This window comes from Bombus pascuorum, chromosome 3, assembly GCF_905332965.1.
Source record: "Bombus pascuorum chromosome 3, iyBomPasc1.1, whole genome shotgun sequence".
Lineage (NCBI taxonomy): Eukaryota > Metazoa > Arthropoda > Insecta > Hymenoptera > Apidae > Bombus > Bombus pascuorum.
Window position 1 is genome coordinate 2,692,344 of NC_083490.1, and position 25,544 is coordinate 2,717,887.

The 25,544-nt window shown below is 33.5% G+C and overlaps 2 protein-coding genes and 1 non-coding gene across 9 annotated transcripts; 2 read left to right on the forward strand and 1 right to left on the reverse strand.

Moving 5' to 3' along the window:
- Window positions 1–197: 197 nt before the first annotated feature.
- Window positions 198–1,844, reverse strand: LOC132904796 (DNA repair protein RAD51 homolog 4). Of its 2 annotated transcripts, none has more exons than XM_060955504.1 (4): window positions 1,360–1,844; window positions 1,133–1,245; window positions 857–1,067; window positions 198–786 (listed from the first exon to the last, which is right to left on the reverse strand). In XM_060955504.1, exons 1-4 carry the CDS (start codon window positions 1,501–1,503, stop codon window positions 292–294), a joined length of 963 nt encoding a protein of 320 aa, XP_060811487.1. In that variant the 5' UTR covers window positions 1,504–1,844; the 3' UTR covers window positions 198–291. The 2 variants fall into 2 exon arrangements, with proteins under 2 accessions (XP_060811487.1, XP_060811488.1); XM_060955505.1 differs by having other exon boundaries at window positions 1,133–1,258.
- A 261-nt stretch (window positions 1,845–2,105) lies between these two features.
- LOC132904776 (helicase domino) lies at window positions 2,106–23,814 on the forward strand. Of its 6 annotated transcripts, XM_060955474.1 has the most exons (34): window positions 2,733–3,537; window positions 4,824–5,032; window positions 5,162–5,861; window positions 6,227–6,358; window positions 7,031–7,326; window positions 7,417–7,743; window positions 8,003–8,213; window positions 8,285–8,499; window positions 8,582–8,719; window positions 8,790–8,880; window positions 9,095–9,288; window positions 9,367–9,468; window positions 9,725–10,040; window positions 10,109–10,283; window positions 10,372–10,558; window positions 10,830–10,966; window positions 11,082–11,268; window positions 11,357–11,675; window positions 11,771–11,851; window positions 12,145–12,402; window positions 12,946–13,265; window positions 13,351–13,643; window positions 13,732–14,104; window positions 14,187–14,383; window positions 14,455–14,569; window positions 14,646–14,978; window positions 15,067–15,288; window positions 20,004–20,039; window positions 20,129–20,297; window positions 20,410–20,894; window positions 20,973–21,257; window positions 21,339–22,475; window positions 22,557–22,805; window positions 22,845–23,814. In XM_060955474.1, the coding sequence occupies exons 2-34, from the start codon at window positions 4,835–4,837 to the stop codon at window positions 22,899–22,901; spliced, it is 8,535 nt and encodes a 2,844-aa protein (XP_060811457.1). In that variant the 5' UTR covers window positions 2,733–3,537; window positions 4,824–4,834; the 3' UTR covers window positions 22,902–23,814. The 6 variants fall into 6 exon arrangements, with proteins under 6 accessions (XP_060811453.1, XP_060811452.1, XP_060811454.1 ...); XM_060955470.1 differs by lacking the exons at window positions 2,733–3,537; window positions 20,004–20,039; window positions 20,129–20,297; ... (3 more) ...; window positions 22,557–22,805; window positions 22,845–23,814 and adding an exon at window positions 2,106–2,242 and having other exon boundaries at window positions 15,067–19,316; XM_060955469.1 differs by lacking the exons at window positions 20,004–20,039; window positions 20,129–20,297; window positions 20,410–20,894; ... (2 more) ...; window positions 22,557–22,805; window positions 22,845–23,814 and having other exon boundaries at window positions 2,730–3,537; window positions 15,067–19,316.
- LOC132905739 (small nucleolar RNA snoR639/H1) lies at window positions 7,796–7,930 on the forward strand. The gene has a single exon (XR_009657853.1). It is a non-coding gene; the product is annotated as a small nucleolar RNA snoR639/H1 (small nucleolar RNA).
- Window positions 23,815–25,544: the final 1,730 nt, after the last annotated feature.

Below are 25,544 nucleotides of genomic sequence, written 5' to 3' on the forward strand. Positions count from 1 at the left end.
TACGCAAGTCTATTCTATTTTATATTCTATCAGATTAGTTTTACCGCATTAATCGATATTAAAATTCTAATGGTTAAATGCCAAAATAGAATTAATTTATTTTATTTATAGATATTTTTAATATATTAGGAATAACATGAGTTCCATACTTATTGATAATTTAGCAAACAGTTTATGTAGCATACAAAATATATGTATATATATATATATATTTATTTATATTATTTACAAGATCCTTGTAAATCAAATTAATAATAAACTTATACTTAATTATAGATGTACATGATGTATTTATGGACATGAAATACCAGAATCATTTATAGTTAACGTGCATGTAAGATTTGCTTCCAATTGGCAACTGTTCCAAACTGAAATTTTTCTCTTTTCAAGTTCAATTTTTTCCAATAACAGTCTTGTATTAGGAATATGTAACCAATATTTTCCTAAAGTAGGAGTTACACTATAATTTTCATTTGAGCTTGTGCTAGGTCCTTCTTCACTGGCAACACCCCACTGAGTAATCAAATTAACAATAATAATTGACAAACGAAATTCTTTTGCAATATAGTGACACATATTTGCTAGATGATTTAAAGCAACTGTTATTCTTCGATCTTTACAAAATTTAAAAATTACTCCTGGTAAAGAATCAATGATTATAATCCTAGTACGACACTCTCCACCTTCTTCTTTCAAACTAACTGTTAACAAGCATAAAACTTTAAACAACTGATGTATACTGTATACACAGCATACTTTGATACGTTCCATAGTTTCATCTATAACCTAAAATTGAAATAAAAATATGTTTTACTAGCATTTTAAATCATAATTATATTTTTATATTTATATATACCTGCTTACTAAAATCCTGTTTTAGTAAAATTTGTTCTATTCTTAGACCACAAAAATCCCTTTTTGTATCAATGTACCTTACAACATTATTAGTTTTCAATGCAATGTTAGTTGCAATTGCAAAGCATAATTGTGTTTTGCCACTTGAAGATAGACCACATATTTCATAAATTTGACCATAATATAAACCACCCTTTAATAGATTGTCTAAACTAATCAGTCAAATTCTATATTAATTTCTCAATTAGTGCCATTTGTATTTAACATGCTTATATACCTTGATAAATTAGTAGGAATTATATTATTCTGTTCCATTTCAAATAAATCAAATGCATTTCTAATCATACCTCCAAACTTTTTTAAAATATTTTGCTTAATTTCAATTATGTCCTGTAAATTTAACCTTAAAATTAACATTTTATAAAAATTATTATTTATTAGTAAATTTAATTCAGAAATATTTATTACGATTATTTTTATTTTTTTATAAGTTTGTATATATACCTTGAACGATAATCCTGTAAAATGTGCCAATCTTTCAGGATCCTCATCTACAAATTGTATAATAGTACAAATGTGTTGACGTTCTAATTGTTCTATCACGGAGCTTGATAATTTTGAATTTATGGCCGCACTTAGTTTTGTCATATTTAAGATAAACAGTAATTCAGTCGTTATTGGCGCTATTCGCAAGTTCTATACATCATACTTTAGACTTCCTACTTTTGTATTATAATCTTTTTTGTAATTTTCTTTTTAAATTAATCGAAACTGAAATTTGAAAACTTCCGGAAAGTTAAAATTATTATTTACTCTACTTTTTAATTTGCACGATATATATGATTAATCATAATCGAAACATAATGGAATTTGAAAATATTCGTATAAAAATCTATAATCATTTTAAAATAATCTAATAAATTTGTTATCTTTCGTTATTAATTTTAAGTAAAAATTTTAAATCATTATCACCCGTACTACGTAGATCAATGTAAACGTAACAGAGGCAATCAACAGATGATGCGCCGAGTATCGAAATGACCTCAGCGTCATTCTTACGATTGTACGTACTGTATTGCACGTGAGCATCTCGTTGAGCATAGTAGAATCGAGTAGAATCAGAAAAACGTGTCACAAACTTTAAATATACGAAATTTCATTTATTATTCGATTACGATTCACATAGAATCTATCGTGGATATAATTATGGTTTTCTACGAGAAGACTTATCGAGGCTGTGTCATTGCATTTGAAAATGTGTTTAGCATACGTTGTATCACGAGAAGTTGCGCATGTGTTCAGCGTATAGATATATATTTTTTCGATTTTGGGTAGAAAATGTGCACATTCACGGATACAGAAAATCACAGAAGGAATTAACGAAAAAGTAGGTGCAATTTTTCTTCTTTTTTAACTTTACTTCCTCTTACATGTATTATTAATAGTAGTTACATTATAATGGTTATAAGTAGCACGTGGTATATTTAAGTGTATATAGCGCGGCGACCATGTTGCGCTTAGTATGAAACTTAATCAAAATTTATTATTCTAATAAATACACCGTGTTAATAATACTTTAGAAATTGTGTATATTTAAAATAGAAAACATTACCATTGAATAAATATATTATCAACTAAAAATATGAAATTTATAAATATTTTTACAAGTGTTTTAATAATATGTATGGAATTTTCTCTTATAAATAACTATAATGGTCAAAGCAAGAAACAATAAGAAAAAATATAATACTTAATTATCCAAATACTATATACAGATAATGCACGAATCACGTGGTGCGTAGCTGTAAGTAAAAGAGAAAATATTTTAAAAGATATGTAGTTTCATGATATTAGTTTGTTTGCGTTATAAATTAAACGAAACATTTGGATAACGGCTTTCTACACGATGCCAGGAATGTAAAGTGATGTAATACTACATGTAATGTATGCCTATATTTGTCGGTTACTATACAATCGTATAAAATTATTACCGAAGGATAATAATAATAATTTACTGTTACAAGATCTTTTAATTTCTATATTTTTGACATCATAAGAGCGCCCGTTTTGTGATCATTTTTAAAAAATTTGATTATTTTACAGATAATCAGATAAAACTGTTTTACCAAATACGATAAAGCTTTTACATATCTTCAATCCTTATCAACAAGTAATAACATGTAGTATCTTTTTATTAATAGGTTTCATGCATATTGTAATCCGTATAGTGGTAGATTGTAAAGAATGCATGTTTTACACTTAGAAATAATAGTTGCTGATTTGATTTGTTAGTCGGAAAACGAGCCCTTTTAATATTTTTACTATTAACCAATCGGGAACGTCTGATACTGCCACGTTGCCAAGTATCCGGTTGTATTCGGCCAATCGTAGATTCAGCGCCCAGTTGGAGCGGCATCTCTCCGTGGCTTGTGTAAACGTGAAGTAGCGAGCAGCTCAAGATCTGGTCGCGGTCGAAATTTGTCGGGAGCCGTCGCCATGTTTAGAAGTGTGTGCGTCCTTGAGCGAGTCGAGCGAAAATGTTCTGTAAAATATTAGATATAGCTCATGCACTGTACATTACGTGAAGTACCTAATTACAATTTAATGCTTGTCGATCACGGGTGTAACAATTATTTTTGTGGATGGCTCATCTACGTTGCAGAATTTTGTGATTACAGTATGGTAAGTCCGCCCTCCTATCAGACCAACGCCAACATGGCGGACGAAAAATTTCCTTTGTATCGCCGCGAGGCTCCACTGACGCAATTGTGAAAAATGTATTATTTGGAAAGCGATACACTTTAAAAGATCGGAAAAGCTGTTTCCACTCTTAAAAAGCTTAACTGATAGACTGGTGTGATGATTGTCGTTATTACATTAAGACAAATTGACATTTTTCTAATAAAAAGACTTGAACGCCCTGAATGCTTGATATATTGGACGTTTGCGTATTCGTTGCAATCTTTTGATATTCTAAATGACATCGTTCATTTCACTATTCGGTTGATTGTAGATACGTTCTTATTACTCATGATGCCGTATTTTTGAGGGTGTTTTTTCTTCTGCGCAATACGCATGTTTTATAAATTCCAATGTGGTGTATCAGTTGGATCAACGGAGAAATTTTGATTTCGGCGCTTTTTTCACAAATCAATTAACGTTCTCATTTTGAACCATTGAGATTACTTTACTTAGAATAAGCTTGAAATGTACATATCTGATCTATAATTAAATAATAAATTGCTTATATACATTTTAAATAATTGAAAAATAAACTGTTAGTAATTTGTGAAGCTTTAGTTTGTTGTTTCTTATACATCTTTTTCTCTCATTATCAATTTCATATGTTTATTTTTTTATTGCAAAATAAATATGTAATTGTTACCGAAATGTTCAATTTAATACAAAGAAGCACAATTTCAATTTATTTTCATATCTTTTCAATTTTTAATTTGCTTATTTTGTTTGTTTTTTTCCCTATTTGTTTGTTTTATATTAATTTATTCTGAATACAAACATATAGGTTTAAAAAAAAGCTTGCTTGATAAATGTAAGGTACAAAGATTAAAATATTTAATGCTTGATACATTATTACTAAGATACTTATGAGAATAACAAACAAACATAAAGTTACTTTTATTATAAAGTATAAAAAATATTTGTTTTATATTTCTTTTAAGTATAATTAGAAATTATTTAAATTTGTATTGTTGGTTTGATAGATAAAGGTATAGATAGAATTATAAAAAAATATGGATTTTGAATAAGAGCATACTAATTTAACATTTATTGGTAACAGTATATATTTATATTTATCTATTGAAGTATATTTCTTTAAATATTATCAATATTTTATTCTTATGTATTGTTCTTTTTTTTTCTACAAATGATAAATGGTTTCATTCCTTCATTTTTCAATTGCAAATGACAAAGTTATTAATAACATTTCTTATTACTTTATATCATAGTGTAATGTGTAATGAGTGATAAGCAGACTGCACCTATTTTACCACCCCTCAATGGGGGTGGAGGAAATAATGGGGGTAGCAATGGAGGTACACCGCAACAGACTGTTAATTTACAACAAGTTCTTGCTACTGCACAAGGACTTAATGTCCTTACTACAGGTGCTGGACAGCAATTTGTTATTACTTCACAGGTCCCTGGTCTTACACAGGTGCATATTTTTTAGTGTATTCTAATTTTTGTAACTTTTTATATATATAATTTTATATAAAATTTTATATATAATAAATGATATATAATAAAACTTTAATGATTTTTTGTTTTTTATATGATTATACAGGTTATACCAAGTAATGCAACAACAAATACAAACATTCAACAAGTTGGTGTTACAAGAATTGTTAATATCAGTGGTACACCACCACGCGCAGGTAGCATGGGAGTTGCAGGTGCAAGTAGTTCACCTCTTACATCGCCTACTCGTCAGGGTTCATCTAAAGTTGTTTTAGCAACATCTCCAAAACTTGTTCGAACTTCTATTGGAAATATGTTTGTTGCACCAACCTCGCAAGCTTCTGTGCATTCACCACCTGCAAGAAAAAAGTTGAAATTAACAGATTCTGTTGAAAAACATACTATGCTTGCTGATGATGCAATGGGTTACAGAAGGAGAATTATGGAACATAAAATGAAAAGGATGCGTGCAATAAGAGAGAGATATGTAGAGAATGCATCAGAATTATTCTTTCTTCATGCTGGAGGCAATATAATGGATTTTCAAACATGGAGGAAGAGACCTCCAACACCCCAATATTTGCATTTTTTACGGCAACATAGATTAGATCCAGATGATGATGATGAAGATTTAACAGCTCCACTGCCAGCAATATCAGAAATTCCATTAACACCAACTGCAACAACTGTTTCTACAATAGTTCCTGTGAATCAGTGTACAGAAGTAAAAATTTCTGGAATGAATGTTGCTCCAGTTGCGGTGTCCACGACATTACCTGCTGCAGTAGCTCAACTTAATCAACAAGGTAATCATATTGTCATTGTGAATACATTTGTAACTGATTTGATAATTTAAATTATATTATAGCAATCTTACTTTCTAATAAGATGTTTTACATTTAACACTAATCATTTTCAATAGAATATTAAAAGGCACACCATTATTTTTAAAAAAAGTATAAGTATTATAGTGTAAAAGATAATTTCAATTCATGTGTAATGTATTAATCTTGCACAAAAACTATAAACATATTTTAGAATATGTTCTGTATGTAGGTACTTATACTAGTTTCTTATTGTTAATAAGTAGCTTTTGAGAATGTGGAAATGCAATTAGGAGTTTTAGTATATATCTTACAACAACCAAATATGTAATTACTTTGCATAATAGGACATGTACCAGGTAGGCCTCAAGGGGGCCGCCATGGCATGGTGTTTGCCTTCAGAGCAGCAATTCAGTCTTCACCAGTCACCGCTCACCCTCCACCTACTTCTTCTACTCTAGCACCCACGTTCATTATAGGTGATTACTGCAGGCTTATCGTTTGATGTTTAGACTCCTTACTTTTTTTTAAAAATAATCTTTATTGAATTCTGTAAAATTATTTTCAATATATCTAAAAAAAATTCACTTAATTGAGAAAATATCACTAGATATTACTTTGCATTATTAGTGAAACAGTTTATTATATGTTTCATTAAATAAACATGATATGGTGAGTGAAACATGATATGGCTAGCTTTGTACTCAAATAGTATTGTATATTTCTTAAAATACTAAGAGCAATGATTTTCATTTAAAGAAATGCAATAGGACATTTTCTTTCATATAAGATGTAATTTTTTTATTTTATTTTTTAATACAATCATTAAATTCATAGTTCATTTTCATTTAGTGATTTATATCTTTGAAAAAAACTTACAGCTATGTTTATGTTAATCATTTATATATTATGATATATATATATAGTATATTCTTTTTGATATTGTAGAGTATTCCACAATAGACGGCTAATTCAAGTTTATACATTTTGGATCAGATCACTCTTTGTGTGAAATATTAATTCACAGCATATGTAAGGTTGTTTAGCAATATGCTTCTCAGCCTAAGGACGCTGTTGATACATGTATACATACTCTTAATTTTCTCTAAGTAGATTTCTTCATGTATTAAATTATTTTATTACTATTACAGGTAATGCACCAATAGTTCCAGGTTCACCGAAACCTGTGACAACAACTGTTACAAGTCCAGTGATAGATAAATCTACAATAGCTACATCCATTACAACAACTATTACTACAATGACTACTCCTACCCTTACTTTTACTGGAGCTACCACCACCACAGCTACTGTTACAAAAACATCTTCTGCGCCTACTATACCTACTCAGCCTGTAGTTAAACTTGTTAAGTTACCTGCCTCTAATGCAGCTACGTCATGTGATATCACAAATAACCAAGAACAAATTGTAGAAAAGGCAAAACAGGTAAAGTAATTTCTATGCAATTATGCAACATTTAATGAATTATTATGATAACTAAAAATTGGTATAATTTGATACATAAAATGTTTGTAGGAAGCATATGTTATGCAAAGGATTGCGGAATTACAGCGGGAAGGATTATGGTCAGAAAGAAGGTTGCCTAAGGTACAAGAACCACCTCGTACAAAGGCTCACTGGGACTATTTGTTAGAAGAGATGGTTTGGCTAGCTGCTGACTTTGCTCAAGAACGGAAGTGGAAAAAAGCTGCAGCGAAAAAGTGTGCGCGTATGGTACAGAAATATTTCCAAGAGAAAGCAATTCAAGCACAAAAAGCTGAAAAATCACAAGAACTTAGGTTAAAGAAAATTGCTAGTTTTATTGCGAAAGAAATCAAAACTTTCTGGACAAATGTGGAAAAAGTAAGTAACAAGAAAAAGAGTTAGAATTGTAAACTATAATAATAAAGATTTTACCCCACACTATTAAGCCGACAATTTCAATGTATTTCAATTGAAACTGTGTGCTCGTTGTGGGAACAGCAAAGTCTGCTCATTGTGTATGGTTGTATTTATTATTACGGTATAATCAAAGAATTGATGCTGGACATATATTTTTATGTAGCACTTCAACCATTTATAAGACTGAATGTATACTTCATGTTTATATTCTGTTTTCAAGTTAGTGGAATATAAACAACAGACGAGGCTTGAAGAGAAAAGAAAGCAGGCACTAGATCAACATTTAAATTTTATTGTGGGTCAAACAGAGAAATATTCAACGTGGTTAACTGAAGGACTTAATAAAACTGATGGTCCTCAAAGTGTGCCAGCCTCCATGAATAGTTCGCGTATTTCTTCCCCAATACCACCCGGCAAATCTCATTCTGATGGTATGTAAAATACATTTTCCTAAGCTCATCATATTTCAGTTATGTTAATAATTTTAATCTTGTTGATATAGAGGATTTTCAACCAAACCAAAGTTCAGATGATGATGAAGAAACCATAGCAAAAGCCGAAGAAGAACTGAAATCTGTGACAAATCATAAAGAAGAAGTTGAATTGCTGAAAAAAGAATCAGAGCTACCCCTAGAAGATCTCCTTAAAGAGCTACCACCTGATTACTTGGAAAATAGAAATAAAAGTTTATCACCTGCATCAAAAGGAGTAGAGGAAGTATGTAAAATAATTTTAGACCAAGGGTTTTAATGACATTTTTTACGGTAATAAAAAATTTGTTATATGTATTTATTAACAGGAGAGTGAAAAGACAACAGATGGCGATATGGATTTTGTTGCCGCATCGGATGAATCCTCCGATGAGGAGGAGACTATTATGGAACAAGAAAAACTGGAAGAAAATGCGGATTATAAACAAGAATTAGACGATCTTAAAGTATATATATACTTTTCTAACTATTATGGAGGACTTATGGATTTTCTTTATAAAAGTTTAATATTTTCAGGCTGAAAATGAAATGTCTATTGATGAACTTATGGCCAAATATGGTAACATGTCAGATGTGCCAATAGATGTTGAACAAGAACCTATACAAGGTCAATATTATTTAAGTTAATTTTCGCCATATTATATTTGTTCATTGATGATGATATTCTACCGATCCTGATGGTTTAAGAAATGGTTTTCATTCTTAATTCCTGTTACTGATGTGACTTGAGGCATTTGTCTGAAAATTAACATTTGTTACAATAATCCAATAAACATGAAAATTTGTAATATGTATATATATATATGTATTTATTTGTGTAGAGTCAGATAAAGAAAGCATAAAAGAAGAAGCTCAGGAAAATGACGAAGAATCTACGAGTAACGAAAGTGAAAGTGAAGAGAGTGACAACGAAGTTGATGAGGAAGAGTCTCAAACACAAACTGATAATGAAGCCGATATTGGACTTAAATCTCTCTTAGAAGATGTATCCATGGAAAAATCATCAAATGATAAGGTTAGATGGTGTTTTCATTAGTACTCATATAGGAATTTTGTATACAAAAAAATGCACTGGTTATTCTGCCTTTTACAGACTGCAGAGATGGACCATTCAAATGCTCGCGATGAAATGGATAACGTTGCAGCATTGGCAGAAAGTATCCAACCTAAAGGAAATACTTTACTTACCACCAGTGTACGTGTCATTGAAATATTTTTGTAATTCCGTTGTGGGTATATCAATTATTCAGCCTTTCATCCAAGGTTGTGTAACAATATTTAGCACATGACCATTTACGAAGGCTAAAGTATAAATGATTTTCTTTTAACAAGTAAATTGATTCATCGATTTATTTTAGAGAATTATCATGACAAATTTTACCAGTTATATGAATTATACGAATTAAAATAAAGTTATATATGATTGTCTAACGAAACCAATATAATTTTAGGTTGTTACGAAAATTCCATTTCTTCTGAAACATCCCCTTCGAGAATATCAACATATAGGATTAGATTGGCTTGTTACAATGTACGACAGGAAATTAAATGGTATTTTAGCGGATGAAATGGGTTTGGGTAAAACCATACAAACGATTGCTTTACTTGCGCATTTGGCATGCGAAAAAGGAAATTGGGGTCCTCATCTCATAATAGTACCAACATCTGTTATGCTTAACTGGGAAATGGAATGTAAGAAATGGTGTCCAGGATTTAAGATTTTGACTTATTACGGAACGCAAAAAGAAAGGAAACAAAAAAGAACAGGTATTAGTTTATCTCTGAACAAATATAAGTGGAAATAACAGTATTTGTAATATTTTGTTTATTTTTAGGTTGGACTAAACCTAACGCTTTTCATATTTGCATAACATCATATAAACTGGTTATACAGGATCATCAAAGCTTTAGAAGGAAAAAGTGGAAATATCTTATATTGGACGAAGCTCAAAATATAAAAAATTTCAAATCACAGAGATGGCAATTACTATTGAATTTTCAAACCCAACGGTAAATATATATTTGGTTAATATAATTTATAAATATATTATTTTAAATTATATGAGGAACTTCTATATAAAAATCCTTATTATTACAGACGATTATTGCTTACTGGCACACCTCTACAGAATAATTTAATGGAACTGTGGTCATTGATGCATTTTTTAATGCCGAATGTATTTCAGTCACATAGAGAATTTAAAGAATGGTTTAGTAATCCTGTTACTGGGATGATAGAAGGAAATAGTGAATACAATGAAAATATTATTCGTCGTCTGCATAAGGTCTGTACGTAATTTATTTTCATATACCTTGTTTCACGTATGCAATTATTCGCTACCGACACAGATATATGATGATTACGTATCGCATGTCTGTTTTATATAAATAGCGAGATATTAAAAAAATTCTCTATTAAAACTCGCGTGTCGTAAAGTATTGATTTGACATACGAATCCTGTCTAGAGAAACACAACTTTCATTGTATCAATCTTTTCCTCTAGATTTGTGTTTCTCTGTTATATGTTATTTATATAGTAATTATATTGTTTGTAGGTTTTGCGGCCTTTTTTATTACGAAGATTAAAAACAGAAGTAGAAAAACAATTACCCAAAAAGTATGAGCACGTCGTCATGTGCCGTTTATCAAAACGTCAGCGATACCTATACGATGATTTTATGTCCAGAGCAAAGTAAGCATTACATATTTTGTCATTTCTTTTTATATCACAAAGATTTATGTAATGTGAATATATATATATATATACAACAATTATATATATATATATATAATTGTTTTTCATTAAGAACAAAGGAGACCCTCGCTAGTGGCAATCTGTTAAGTGTGATTAATGTATTAATGCAATTACGGAAGGTATGCAACCACCCAAATTTATTTGAAGTTAGACCTACTGTATCACCATTTCAAATGGAAGCTATTGAATATGTCACAGCTTCGTTAGTATGGAGTGCTCTTGATTATGATCCATTTAAGGTAAAATATATAATTTAATTTTTCTAATATTAATTATGCTCTTAGAAGTTTAGAGGAAAGCATAATGTATTTATTTTTTACTTTATAGCATATCGATCTATCTAGTATTAATATTTTATTATGTGATTTGGAGTTAAGTCTTACTGCGTTTGTGGCGCATAGAGTCAGACGATTGCAAACACCACGCAAGCTTATAGAAGAAATAGACACACAACCAGATCCGTCTCCGAGATGTCCATCTGGAAAGATTAAAATGAATGTTAGATTATCTAATCAAGTTAAGCCGTCATCCGTACCGCGGCAGACGCAAACAAAATTAAAGAATTTGACTGGAATATTGCCTACTCCAAAAGTTGGAACGTCTCCTTTGATAAAAACGGCAAATAATCAAAGCACTCCAGGGCAAGGTAAGAATGATTTTATAGACATTTCATATTTTGGATTTTTCCAATTTTTGCAATTAATTTTCTCTGTTTTTATAAATCCATATATAAATTCATAGGTGTCACACTAAAAGTATCCGGTGGCCAACAGTTGCAAGGATATTCCTTACAATTAGTTCAACATCAGGGTAGTGTAAAAGGTGAGGGTTTTTTCCTCGTGTGTTTTTATACGTTTACTACTACTATATTTATATCCAAAACCTGGAATCCTTGTGCATCATCGATCAGTGGTTGCACTCAAACTTATCGCTGTGTAATCATTCTTGCAGTGGTGCTAGAGCAATTGATCTCGGGCCAGCTTGTTTATAGTTGCCCATGTTATATAAGCATTCTAGAACCGAGAGCACATTAACAAAACTTACATTTAATTATAATCTAACATTTGTGAATCACAGTTTGTGTAAAACATTTGTTGTGTTTGCTTCGAAAATAGCAATTCCTGTTGGAACACTAGCACATAACCCACAAAGTACAACAGTGACACCAACTACAGCAGCAACGAGTGCACAAAGGATTACAGTAGGGAATGCAAATATTATAGATGGACTGCAACGGCTAGCAACGCAAACAGTTGCAGTTAAACAAGGTGATTCCGTCCAAAGAATAGCAATGCCTAATCTTGCACAAGTGGTTCAAACATCTATTGGTAGACATATCATTCTGACTTCAAATCAACAAAACACTAACACAGGTTTGTCCTAAGAGTGCTCATATCCCACTGATTTCATTTATGTTCTATGTTCAAAAAATGTGCACCAAATACATATATCCTTTTTCATGTCATTTGTATGCATTTAGATGAATGTTAAAGAATAATACAAAATGCATGACTACAATATTCCTTATGTTAACCCTTTGTGGACGGGACGGTTCGAAGTCAACCGTAACCGTTGGGCCGAGCTGCTGCAGCGATAGTCATTTAAAATTGCCAGCGCACATTTCTGCTTAGACGCGCTTTTCATTCATAGATGTCAAATTCTAACATATGTACATGCACAGATTCTCCACAGGATAAATAAAATGACACAAATATATGAGTCTTTTGGTTCTATCAGTTGTTTTCGCCAAACGCATATGACTTCCTCGGCCAAATTGATGGCTTACGCAGAACGCATATATTCGGCGGTAGTCCGCAAAGGATTAATAGGCAATATTTCTACCCTAGTAAATTGATATATTTTTCAGATCTTATTTAGATTTGTTTAAGAATGATTAACATTGTTTATATTTACAGTTTCATTTCCAGTAATGACTCCATGTGTACCACGTTTGAAAGTTTTACCAAAATCTTTAATGGGCCTATCTACCTCGGCAACTACGGTGAATAAAGTTATAGGAGGAGTGGTTACAACTACAAGCGGAGCAAGTGGAAGACCTGTTATGAGGGTGCCGCCTCTTAATGTTACTGCCTCTCCTAATGTCACTCCACAGTCTCCTGCTGGCAATGGACAATCTCAACAACAATCGAACCGTTGTGGTATTGTTACTAGACACGCACAAAAAGAATCAGAAAAGGCACAAATGAAAGAACGTCCAAAATCCGAATTTTATTTGGTAATTATCTTAATCGAATAAGGTTGTAAATATTTGAAGGATTTGAAGGTTTAGAAAATTTAAAATATAATATCTCTTTTTATAGCCACAATTAGAAGAAGAACGGAAACAAAGAAGACAAGCTAAACTTCGTCTACTTGCAAATACTAATGAAAGACGATGTGCCGCATGCCCTCTCTATGGAGAAGATTTGTTTATGGCATTAAGAATTGGTAAACCATCTACGGCATGTCGGTGGCATAATGGTTGGGTTCACTGTGCAACTGCTGAAGATAATGCACGTACACGAAGGCAGTTTTTTTCTCGCACAGAAGCACTTGCAGAGGCAATCAAAAGTACAGAACAAATTGTTGAGGAGCTGAAGGAAGTTTTTGAGAGGTATTGTATATTGATAAAAAAGAGTTTAGTGTTTAGTAATTTATTGAAGTTATTTAATTATCCTTGACGTAATATAATATTATGCTAGGTTTGTTGTACATGTTCCTGCTGTGTGCGCCCCTACGCCACGTTTTCACGTTTCTCATCCTCCTCCACATAAATTGTTCGCTCAACGACGTATACAAATGGAATTACAACGTCAACTATCGCCAAAATTGGCATTGTTCCATCCAGTAGCTAGTGCAATGATGACACAGTTCCCAGATCCCAGATTGATACAGTATGACTGTGGAAAATTGCAATCACTACATCAACTTCTTAGAAAGCTTAAATCTGAGAACCATAGAGTTTTAATTTTTACACAAATGACCAGAATGTTAGATGTATTAGAAGCTTTTCTTAATTTTCATGGACACATATATTTACGTTTGGATGGTACTACTAAAGTTGATCAGCGGCAGGTAATGATTATTTACTGTAAATTATTATATCATTATTTCTTTTATTGTTCTCTAATATGGCTTATTTTACGGGGAACTGTAGGTTTTGATGGAAAGATTTAATGGAGACAAACGAATATTTTGTTTCATTTTGTCGACAAGATCTGGAGGTGTAGGTGTGAATCTTACAGGAGCAGACACTGTTATATTTTACGATAGTGATTGGAATCCTACGATGGATGCCCAAGCACAAGACAGGTGTCACAGAATAGGTCAAACACGTGATGTACATATCTACAGGTATATATAAAAAATATAATATACGTATATTATATTTATGAATATATTTAATTATTCTTCACGTGTTTTAGGTTAGTAAGTGAAAAAACCGTAGAAGAAAATATTCTGAAAAAGGCCAATCAGAAGAGACTACTTGGAGACTTAGCTATCGAGGGTGGTAATTTTACAACTGCTTATTTCAAAAGTGTAAGTATTTTGACAAATTTTAACGAAGAAATATGCTCTAAAACATAATATTTTATGATTGTGATTATCTTTACAGTCTACGATTCAAGATCTGTTTAACATTGATCAATCGGAGAATGATGCAACGACTCGAATGGCTGAAGTATTGGAACAAAATAGAGATCGAGAGAAGTTCTTGCAAAAGGATAACCAAGGTCAAACTTTAGAGGATAAAGTAGCAATGGGTGCGCTTGAAAGCGCTCTTGCTGCTGCTGAAGAGGATCTTGATGTCCAAGCGGCAAAGACCGCTAAAGCAGAGGCTGTTGCTGATTTAGCAGAATTTGACGAAAATATACCCTTGGATGACGCGGACAGAGATGACATGCAAGTTAGCAAGGCCGAGCTTGAAGTACAAAATTTAGTATCGCAGGTAAAATAACGTTTTTATTCATTTTTATAATATCCTATTCAGATTTTAGTGTGTATATCGATAAAAATGTTTGTGTTTTTGTACATAGTTAACACCCATAGAACGTTACGCGATGAAGTTTGTCGAGGAATCAGAGGGTGCATTTTCTGCGGCACAACTTGCAGCAGCCGAACGTGAACTCGAAGAACAGAAGAAAGAGTGGGAGTTGGATCGGCTACGAGCGTTGCGCGAGGAGGAAGAAAGGAGAATGCGATTAGCAGATGACGATGAGAAGCCTTTGACGTTTGGACGCGAGGATGCGCAAAATCAGGTTAATAGTGCTAGTAATTCTAAGAAATTAGTCAATAAGAAACTCCCACCGAATAGGAGGAGGAATTCGCGTAAGAATATTAGTAAAAGTGCTCAAGAATCGGAAAGTGAAACTGAGACTACTACAGAATCAGAATCAGAGTCACAAGAAGATGTGGTAGAAGATAGCCTTGACGAAGAGTCGAGTCATACGGAAAGTCAAAGTCAAGGCGATGAGGATGAGGAGGAGGAAGAGGCACACGATCAAAATGATTCTGAAAAGGGTGGATATCCCAAGCGTAAGAACCGTTCTAATAAATCATTTAGTCAAAATCATTTCGACCTGAACAGTCCACGGACGAGATCAAGGGGAAATGTTAAAATTAATTTGTGGACATTGGACGTAAGTCCTATCTTGCCTGGTATAAAACCGAAATGCCGAGGTAGAGCCAGCAATTTGCGTAAACAACGTGAGCTTGAAATGAGGATGAAAGCGGAAGAAAGTTTCATTTTACCTATGCCACCAGTTTCAAGCCCTAAAAAGTTAAATAATACCAACATTTCGAATAAACCCAATGAAGAAGATAATACCGTGAATGAGAAAGAGGTGATAACAGCTGATTTAAAACATACAGATGCTGAAAAAAATACAATTCTGCCTGCTGATGAAAAGCGATCTGAAAGCATCGAAAATGGTAAAGTGATTGTAAATCATTGCACAATTGCAACTTCTTCGCCAAAATCGAACTACGATAAAACTGTCACAGACGAATCTAATACCACCATACCTTTAGATTCGTTAGAAATAGAAACGTGTTCTCAATCAGGTAATTCATCGGGCATGTCAGAACAGAGTAAAGATTTAGAAGAAGATATAATTGATAACAAAGACGGTGGTGAAGCAGCACAACAGTTAACAGAGAATACCACATCTTCGATATATATTACAAAGTTAATGTCCATAGCAATGGCGCAATCTAGTAATTTAGAAGGTGCTGCAAGTTGTAATGACGATTCCGAACATTCTAACGTTGATTTGATCTCACAGAATAGTAGTACTCGTCCAGTTGTAATGGAATCGAATATGGTAAAAAGAATTTCTGATTCGAAATGCTTGAAAAGTTCAATGACTTTGGAGATAGATGAAGAAATTAATATATCGGAAGATTCATTGATTGCTCCCTTAAAGAATAAAATAGTCGTTCACGATACAGATGAAAATGCTGAATCTACAACAAAGAAATTAGTAAGTGATACTGTTTCTAAGAGTAAGATAACTTCATCCACCATTGATGAATCAAATGCGGGGTTAAAAGAAGAACTACCGATCTCTAACGCGGAATCGAAGGTATTAGAAAATAAAACTGTAGACGAGCTCCAAGATACAAATATTTCTAATGACGAGTATAGTGTAAAAAATGATGCAAGAGCGCAGAGTCCTATCGAAACGAAAGAAGACATGGATATGAAAGAAACTTCAACAAATAATAAACAATATGATGAAAGTACTTCAAATTCAGATACAACAAATAAGTCTGCCAATGATAATGAATCCATTTCTGTGATAGAATCAAGCTCTAGTCAAGAACCTAGTAGCAGCAAACAAGAAGACTATACTAAATTAGATGAATGTGTGCGCGACGAAACTGACACAAAAATTCAGTCGACCTCATCGACACAAAACAATGACAATACCCTTTCCTTTGATACTTTAGGCTCGAATGAATCAAGTGGATCTGAATCTAATACAGAAAATAAGATTAAATTTCGCAAACCAGATACAGTATCTTACGGAGTGACTACAAGAAGCGCGAAAGTAAACGTTAGCGTAGAAAATACTGAAAATAAAAATTTGATATTATGTAGTAGCGATACGTATGAAAGTCAAGGGAGTGAAATTTCAAATTCAAATTCGAATACTCATCGTAAAGAAACTAGCAAAGTAACACAGATTCGAAGGCCCGACACACCTCGACCGACGATAGAACATTCTAGGATTACAAGGTCAAGCGCAATCCGTTCTTTAACACCTCCACCGAATCCAAATTCCACAAAATCATTGCAAAAAAGACGACCAGACACTCCTTTGCCTGAATGCTTTAGATCTTCCCCACGATTAGCGATGAGGTCTATGTCAAATTTGAGTTCATCGCTAAGAAACGAAGAACAAAATACAGCGTCATATGAAAAACCCATGACGCGTAGGTCAAAGACTTTGGATAATGGTGTTTTGAATCCAACTGTGTTTCGAAGAAGCAGTTCAATACCACCTATGAAACCAACATACGATTCGAAAGATTGCGCTAGTTCTATTTCAACTAGATGTAAAAGAAACAGTGAATCTACAAGTACGAATACAAGTACACCAAGACGACGACCGGATACACCTGTTCCTACTTTTGAACAAGGATCGAGAGTTACTCGATCTGGATTGAATTTTACGCTAAATTCGGCAAAGGGTGCTAATCATGTGTCAAACAAAGGGAATAAGCACGTTCGGAAGATGGATTCGTCTTCCGATTCAAAATCACAGGAAGAGGAGTCTTCTGCCGTTTCACCACTATCTGGGAAAACAGAGACGTTGAACACAGATTCAAATGGTAACGCGGTTGTGTCAGAAACCTTTCCCAAACAAGATGATTCAACGCTATCCTCCTTTAATGAAATTAACGAGAAACCACAAAGAACTGCTAAAGTCGTTGCTATTCTTACTTTGGATACACGAAGTAATCATACCAGTAAAGCTTCTAGTTCCGTTCATACAAGGACATCTAATTGCAATTCGTCTGACACGAAAAATAATAAAAAAAACGCCGATTCTAATTCCAATTCCACATCCGATTCGTCAGGGAAAAATTGCGTTTTTAGGATTTCAGATGTTACTCCGAATTGTAAAGTAGATGAGTGGTGTGATTCTGGATTGGATACCGGTTCTCGAGATCGTGTTTCTTCCAATGTATTTTCCAACGTAGCAAGTACTTATACCAGTTCCAATAAGGCAGGAAAATCACCGACGTTGAACAAAAATACGTCATTGAATTCTAAACTTAAAACTGATAAGGTTCCAATACAATCAACAGTGATAGCATTGGTCGATTTGGACAACGACTCTAATTACGATTCATCAGACGGATCAAAGAAATTAAGAAGGAAAATTAAACGAACACGACTGTCATCATTTGCAAAGCCATTGATAAGTGGAAAAACGAATGAATCGCAAATAGCTGACGCGCTAGATGACGAAGAGCAGATACCGCCAGTGAAAAAGTTGATTCGTACTCAGCTTACTCCTCCTCCTCCTTCTTCGCAAACAACTCAATTGGAAAAATTCAGTAGCGGTACTATATCTTGAGTCCCGCTAAAACTTTATCGCTGTAACATTTAGCAGCGTGTTTGTATAAATATTTCTCATAATTTAGACATTAACATTGTCTTGAACTACTACTTGGAGCGGCGTGCGCATAAGAGAAACCAAGTTCTAATTGTTTCTTAATTTTTACATGATTCTTGTATATAATCACAAAAGTAAAGATAAGTGAGAGGTATTTCTTTCATTGTACTAAGTACATACGTGTAACATTTTTAGCATTGTAAATTGTACTTTCTTGTAAAGAATTCAAATGTCTTTAATTGACATTGTAATTTATACTTGGTGATAAAAAGAAACGAAAGAAAATGATAAAAGAATAAGGCATTCGATTGTATTATAATAGGATATATAGAGGAGACAAAATTTCATTACAGCTTAGCTCATTAGTACGTTGCGAAAGTCTCGCTTTTTGCGACGATTTTGTAGCGTTTGATTCCTTAAATAAACAGTCGAGTCAGAGGTAAAAAGCAGACGTAATTCTGTGAATGCGACGTACTTTGCTCTCGTGTAACGCCTTGTACTCTACATAACTTGCAAGGTCGCGACCTGATTACATATTAGACTTAAGAAATTCTTCGTTTAATGGTATGCCCCACTGTAATATTTAAGTTGCGTGCCTGTATTTTGTATGATCGAGTGAGTCCGAGGAAGGAAATAAACAAAATATTCCTTGCTATGAAGATCATGTGTTTTCTTATTTCTTGGTGCGGATTATCCAAGTCTGTTCGATCAAAGGTTCAGTTCCGTTTTGGTGTCAAATTTTGCTCAGTGTGCTTGGTTATATATACCGAGATCATTGAAAGTAATGATCTTGTATTCTCGCGATGTTTTGGTGTGGCAAGGCTATCATGACCGCACATTAAAGAAAAGAATTTTTTTTTGCAAATATTAGATAATAGCATGCAGTAGAAAGCTCCAAATAATTATTCGAAAAATGGCACCAAAACACTGCCTTTGCCATTCCAAACTTGGAGTCAGCCAAGGTATAAGCAGGCACATTAATGAGCGTCTTGTACAATATTTAATATCTACGCGGGATTGAAGTAATGAAATTCTTGAGTAGAAAAATGAGCCTTTGAACGAGCAAAATGTATGTATATTTCCTATTCATTTCCTTAATCTTCCAAGATTACTCAGTTATTCAAGCATTCTAGCATTTTTTCAATTGCGTTTAATAGAAGACGTATGAAGACATATATAAAAACGGAGAAGAAATCATTTTTTCTTCAAATTATTCGTCATGTTTGAAAAGTGAGTGTTTCGTACACGACGCTCGTTCTTCGTAATCTTTTTTTTAAATTTTGTTGAAGCAGATTTTTTATTTGTAACTTTCGGATCTCATAGACGTACTTTTTAATGTCTTGCAGATATGGTTATCGGACGACAATATGGAGCAAATGCCGGTTAGTATAGAAATTTTATTTCTATTTTCATTTATTATATTTATTTGTATTTTCTGTTTAATCTATGTAAAATTTATTTTAATGATTAGATGTGGTGTCCTCCTACACCTCCTACAACAGATAATGATGTTTACATCGACTATTCCTTGGGATTCCTTTATGAAAATACTCCTATGTCGGAGGCACAATTACCTCCGGTATACATTAAAAAGGAACAAAAAAGAAGTAGGATCGAAAGTGGAATTACTGATCGTGATGGTAAGTAGTTGGTATATTTATAACAAACCTATCTATGGTACTTTCTTTATGTACATATACAGTTGATATTGTTTTGTTTAATTGTATATTAAATTGTTTATCTTCTATGTAGGACGGCGAACGGTTAAAATGCGACACAAGGAAGAATCTGTTTATGCACCGAGATCTTTGTTCGATCGACCTTCACCAGCGCTTATGAAAATACGTCGCGATATGAAATTACATAAATACCGTATAGTTCGACCACCAATTCCACTGCCTGGTATAAAACCGTCGCATATGTCAAAGTCTTCCGTGGACCAAGAACATGTTTTAGATTGGATGATACATGAGGATTGGGCCCTTCTCCAAGCAATTCAGGTTTATCAAGGACTGCCGCTAAATTTGATGATTTTATCTCCTGGTCATACTCCCAATTGGGATTTGGTTGCGGATATAGTTAATAATACTTCTCGAATATATAGATCTCCTAAACAATGTAGAAGCAGATACGAATCAGTAATAGTACCAAGAGAAGAGGGAAAGTTACTTTATGATACTACGCCGAAGAAACAAAAGAAACAGAAAGGGGTTTACAAAATGCCTCAGGTTTCCGAGGTATATCGAGATATTTTTATTCTACACGAGACATATTTGTTGGAAAAAAGTTATCATTTTTTAATCGTCTTCTTTTAGCAACAAAGTAAAACAAACAGGCCAATGAAAACGTCTCAGTTATATAATCAGGATAAAAATCATTCGTTTACATTAATGTGCTGTCAGAGATTTGACACCATTAAATCTGTTTCGAATAAAAGAACGCCTACTGTTAAACCGTTACTCGTTAACCCATTAATGAAAAATCCTACCAACGCTGCAGTTTTAGCTGAATGTGGTATCCAATATGATAACCCATTAGCTCCCATAGAAGTTGCAACGCGACGCGCCGATAGGATCGCAAAGGAGAAACTGAAACATGCTGTTAGTATAATAAGGCTTAATGTCTTTTAATTATCGAAATTTTTAAACACTGAATGGCATCATTCGATATTTTGTATTCAGGTTTTATCAGCAGAGCAACAACAACAAGTAGCCGCTCGCATATTACAGCAACAGCAACAACAACAGCAGCAGCAGCAACAGCAGCAGCAACAAGTTCAGCAGCAGCAACAGCAAATCAAACTCCAGCAGCAACAACAAGCTCAACAAAATATTTCAAATACCTCAACTCCTCAAGTGCATCAACTAACGCAAGTTGCGACCACCGCCACAACAGGGTTAACTACAATGAAAGCTATTACCACAATTAGTAATGTTACTACGGGTGGTACGACACTTGCTACGTCGACAGTTAAAGCTCGACCAGGAGGAACGTTAAGTATGCAAGATGTACGGACAACGCCAACCGTTGTTAGTGTCGGTAATCTTCAAGCTGCTCAAAGAATTGCAACGGCTAGTTTAGTATCCGCTGCACAAAGTTCACCCGCGGCTACGCAAAAAGGTATTGGGGTTACCGTGGCGACGGCTCCAGGTACTAAAACGTTAACTGCAGCGCAGTTACAATATTACCGACAACAGCAAGTTCTATTGCGACAGCAGCAACTAAAGGTATTGCAAGCACAGGCTGCTGTGAATGGTCAAAAGGTATCGGTAGCCGTTCCAGCTGCCGCTGCGCAACAAAGGGCTACGTTGATGAAGCAGAATATAACTGCTGGTACTGTTGCACAAGCAACTGTTGGAAAACAGACGGTAGCTCGTACAGTATCAGAGACAGAAATGGCTGCTTTAATAAAACGGCAGGCTTTGCAGCAACAAGCAAAAGCTGTGGCTCAAGTACAGGTACCTGCACAGACTGGACTTACTCCGGCCCAAATATTTGCTCAGGCAGGTTTGCAGGTACAAGCTGGAACATCAGCTAGTGGAACTCCAGTTGCTACCTTAGTAAAAACTGCAAACGTTGCCAGTGTGCGTACAGCAACACCTCAACAAATCCGTCAGCTCGCTCTGCATCCACAAATCATCACTCAAAGAAAATTGCCAGCGCAGAAAGTTGCACAACTAACGCAAGTCGCTGCGAAAACTGGTGTTCAGACTCAACTGATTGTACAACAGAAATCATTGCCTGCGACTATGACCGTGCAGCAGATTCAACAAGTTATGAAACACGTTCAACCATCAGCGATGCAACAATTTACACATGTATGTTATATACCTCAGATGCCAATTCTGCTGACATCGTTCGTTTCTTTTACATTTTTTTAAAATAAAATATGACTTCAGGTTTCTACAGGACAAGCAGTTTCTCAACCTGGACAAGTAGTTTTAGCAAAGTCTCCGTTGCAGACGAGAGTAATTCCAGTCGCATCCGCTGCTTTGAAACAGACGATCCAAGTTATGACTGCAAGTAGTGCTCAATTGCGCCAAGCTGCACCTGCTCAGGGTAAACCTGTCGTTACAGCTGCAAGAGGTAGTCCTGGTCCTAGTCAAGTTAAATTGCAAACTCTTGCACATCCCATTCATACCCAGCAGGTACAGCAACAACAGCAGCAGCAACAACAACAGCAGCAGCAACAACAGCAACAACAGCAGCAATCTCAAACTCAACCAGATACTCAACCGAAGTGAATATGTTTCATTACATACGTTCAAATTTATTAGATGTTACAAATTTTTCTACTTACGTTAGTCGAAATAAAGCTTTTATTTCTGAAATAAAAAACAAATGACATTCCAAAAAATATTGCAAATAATTTAACTACGATCAATTTGATGTTATAACTGATGATGTGATCTTCTATCTTCTTACATCTTTACGTTTATATTGCTAGAAGGTTTCCTTCTTTTGTATTTCAAGTTTATCTACGAAAACTGATATTTCTACTATCGCCTTTCAAAATTTGTTAGCCGAATTTGTATATAACATCAAGAGAAAAATTTTGTGCGCTACAAAGTTTTGAGGAATTGCGATATGGTATTATGACATTGTTTTAAGTGCTCATAAAAATTTGAAAAAGTTTATGAAATTGCAAATAGCAACAGAAGTGGTAAGGCAATACAAGTACACAGTCTAATTTTTTAATTTCATCGAAGTTAATGTTTTGCGAAGGTATTGACGTACTAATTTATATTAAGTAGTTCCGTTTAAATGAATATATGGTGTATATGTGTTAAGATTAATATGTCATCCCGAGAGGAGCAAGTAATTTATAGAAGTCAATCATGAAATTCAAGATATATCTCTACGATAATCTTGATCATATGTTAAGATGTATTTTTCTTGACTTTGTGAGAATTAAGAAGAGGCGATTTATCGTCGAGAAATATGTTTAATTTGTTGACACACGTGGATGGAGAAGAGTAACTACGAAGCTACGACTGTATATGTATCTATAGTTACCTGTAGAAACTAAAAATTTCATTCGATGATACGATGTTTATACTAGAATCTTTACCGAATTGTGTAAGATTGTACTAATAATATATATAAATATGTATAATTCGTGTATAATAGACGTTAAAATAAATCTATCATAAGGAATTTTGTGTATTCCGACGAAATCTTGTCAAATAACTTGTCAAGAAACCGTTATTACCATGTTATGTATTCCTTTGAATTCTGTATCTTCTACTAGAAATATTTTCGCCTATTGTTTGAAACAACAAACATATTTCAACTGGACAGAGTTCATGGGCTACGCTGTATATAGAGAGTTCAGCTACAGGTGTACAAAATTTAAGAGGTGATTCTTGAATTTAAAATAAAATAAAAATCAAAGATAAAAAGAAAATTGCATTTTTGGTTTTGTCTTTTAGTTATTGATAATTAAAAATCGGATTACCTTATGGCTTTTTATGAGTAGATAGATTTCATGTTTAATTTACGATTTTTCTTACGAAACGTGCAAGATATTTTACATCCGGAATACCACGATCTTCCTTATGACTTGTACTAGGTACTTGAGTATTACTGTGCATCCCGCTGCTCTGGTTGACCTATTTCGTTCGTGTAAGGAGGTTTGCTCGCGTACAGGGGCATTTTAATTGACAGTAACTAAAATACAAAGCTGAAAACACAATTTTTTTATTCTTTATTTTCATCTTAATTTAGCTTCAATAATCGCCCTTTAAATTTGTTATACCCATAGCAGTAAATAGACACATTTTTACATTCATTCGACAATTTTGACCGTATACAGTGGAACTTCGCTTATCCGTTCCTTCTTTATACGAACTAGTTTTTGGTTAGCGTTAATTATATGAACATATAACTGAGCCTTTGTTATTCTAACTATACTCGAGCTTATTTTATAGTTGCCGAGATAATGCGATTTGTTCCATTAGTTACCGTTTTCGCGCGATCGAATTAGAAATGGTGCGTGGAGGTGTCTGTGGTTATTTCCTACTAAAAATGGATTTCCTTGCGCTTTTTACTAATTTGCGACCTAACAATTGGACTTATCGTAACGTAATAGGTCTCATTTTACAGATAATTTTATTAACTGCAACTTTCTATCGAAACTTTTCCACGTACGACCAATAGTTTATAAGATACAAAGCAAAACGTAAAAAGAATTCGTGTTTTTCTCATTCGATCGATATTTTGTTCGGGAGGCTCCGAAGGAGCTTATTAAATGTCGCTTATTTTGTTTTCGATATCGTTCCGAGTCATATTATGCAAGATGTTTCTACTATCGATTTGTTTTTAGAAAAATGTTAATTCCGAATGGTCTACACTATTATCCGACTATTATCCAGTTATGCGACACATCTTCACTGATTGTAGCAGATAAATAGAACGTATACAAAATGCATAGTCATTCTTCGATAACTACTATTAAAGGTCATCGATAGAGTTTATGTCGCAATACACATAATGCTTTGTGTAATAATATAAATAAATAAATTCTTATCTCTATGATTATTTAATATCATAATAAACATCTTCAACCTTTTTTTACAAGAAAATCCTCAATATCAATCTGTCCCTAAACAAATGGTAATTTGGTTAGACTATTATTCGACCGATCCAATTATCCGACACGTTTTATCTTCTGACCGCGCGATGAATGCATATGTTTAAAATGCAAAGTCATTGTTTTATAAGTATAAACGTCACTGATACGGATTATGTCCTAACGAAGACATAAAGCGTTCAATACTAAAATAGATAAATAAACTCTTACTATTGCGATTATTTATCATAATAAATATTTTCGTGTCATTTTACAAGAAAATGTTCAATTGATTAGAAAACTAGGCATTATTCCT

What these genes read in the sequence shown, in the direction of transcription:
- LOC132904796 (XM_060955504.1), bottom strand. Translation starts at nt 1,503, where the DNA reads ATGACAAAACTAAGTGCGGCCATAAATTCAAAATTATCAAGCTCCGTG. An exon ending in TTACAGGATTATCGTTCAAG is followed by an intron (nt 1,246 to 1,359) that starts GTATATATACAA and finishes TTAAATTTACAG; the next exon opens with GACATAATTGAAATTAAGCA. An exon ending in AACAGGATTTTAGTAAGCAG is followed by an intron (nt 787 to 856) that starts GTATATATAAAT and finishes TTTCAATTTTAG; the next exon opens with GTTATAGATGAAACTATGGA.
- LOC132904776 (XM_060955470.1), top strand. Translation starts at nt 4,835, where the DNA reads ATGAGTGATAAGCAGACTGCACCTATTTTACCACCCCTCAATGGGGGT. An exon ending in TGAACAAGAACCTATACAAG is followed by an intron (nt 8,881 to 9,094) that starts GTCAATATTATT and finishes TTATTTGTGTAG; the next exon opens with AGTCAGATAAAGAAAGCATA. An exon ending in AAGGAAACAAAAAAGAACAG is followed by an intron (nt 10,041 to 10,108) that starts GTATTAGTTTAT and finishes GTTTATTTTTAG; the next exon opens with GTTGGACTAAACCTAACGCT.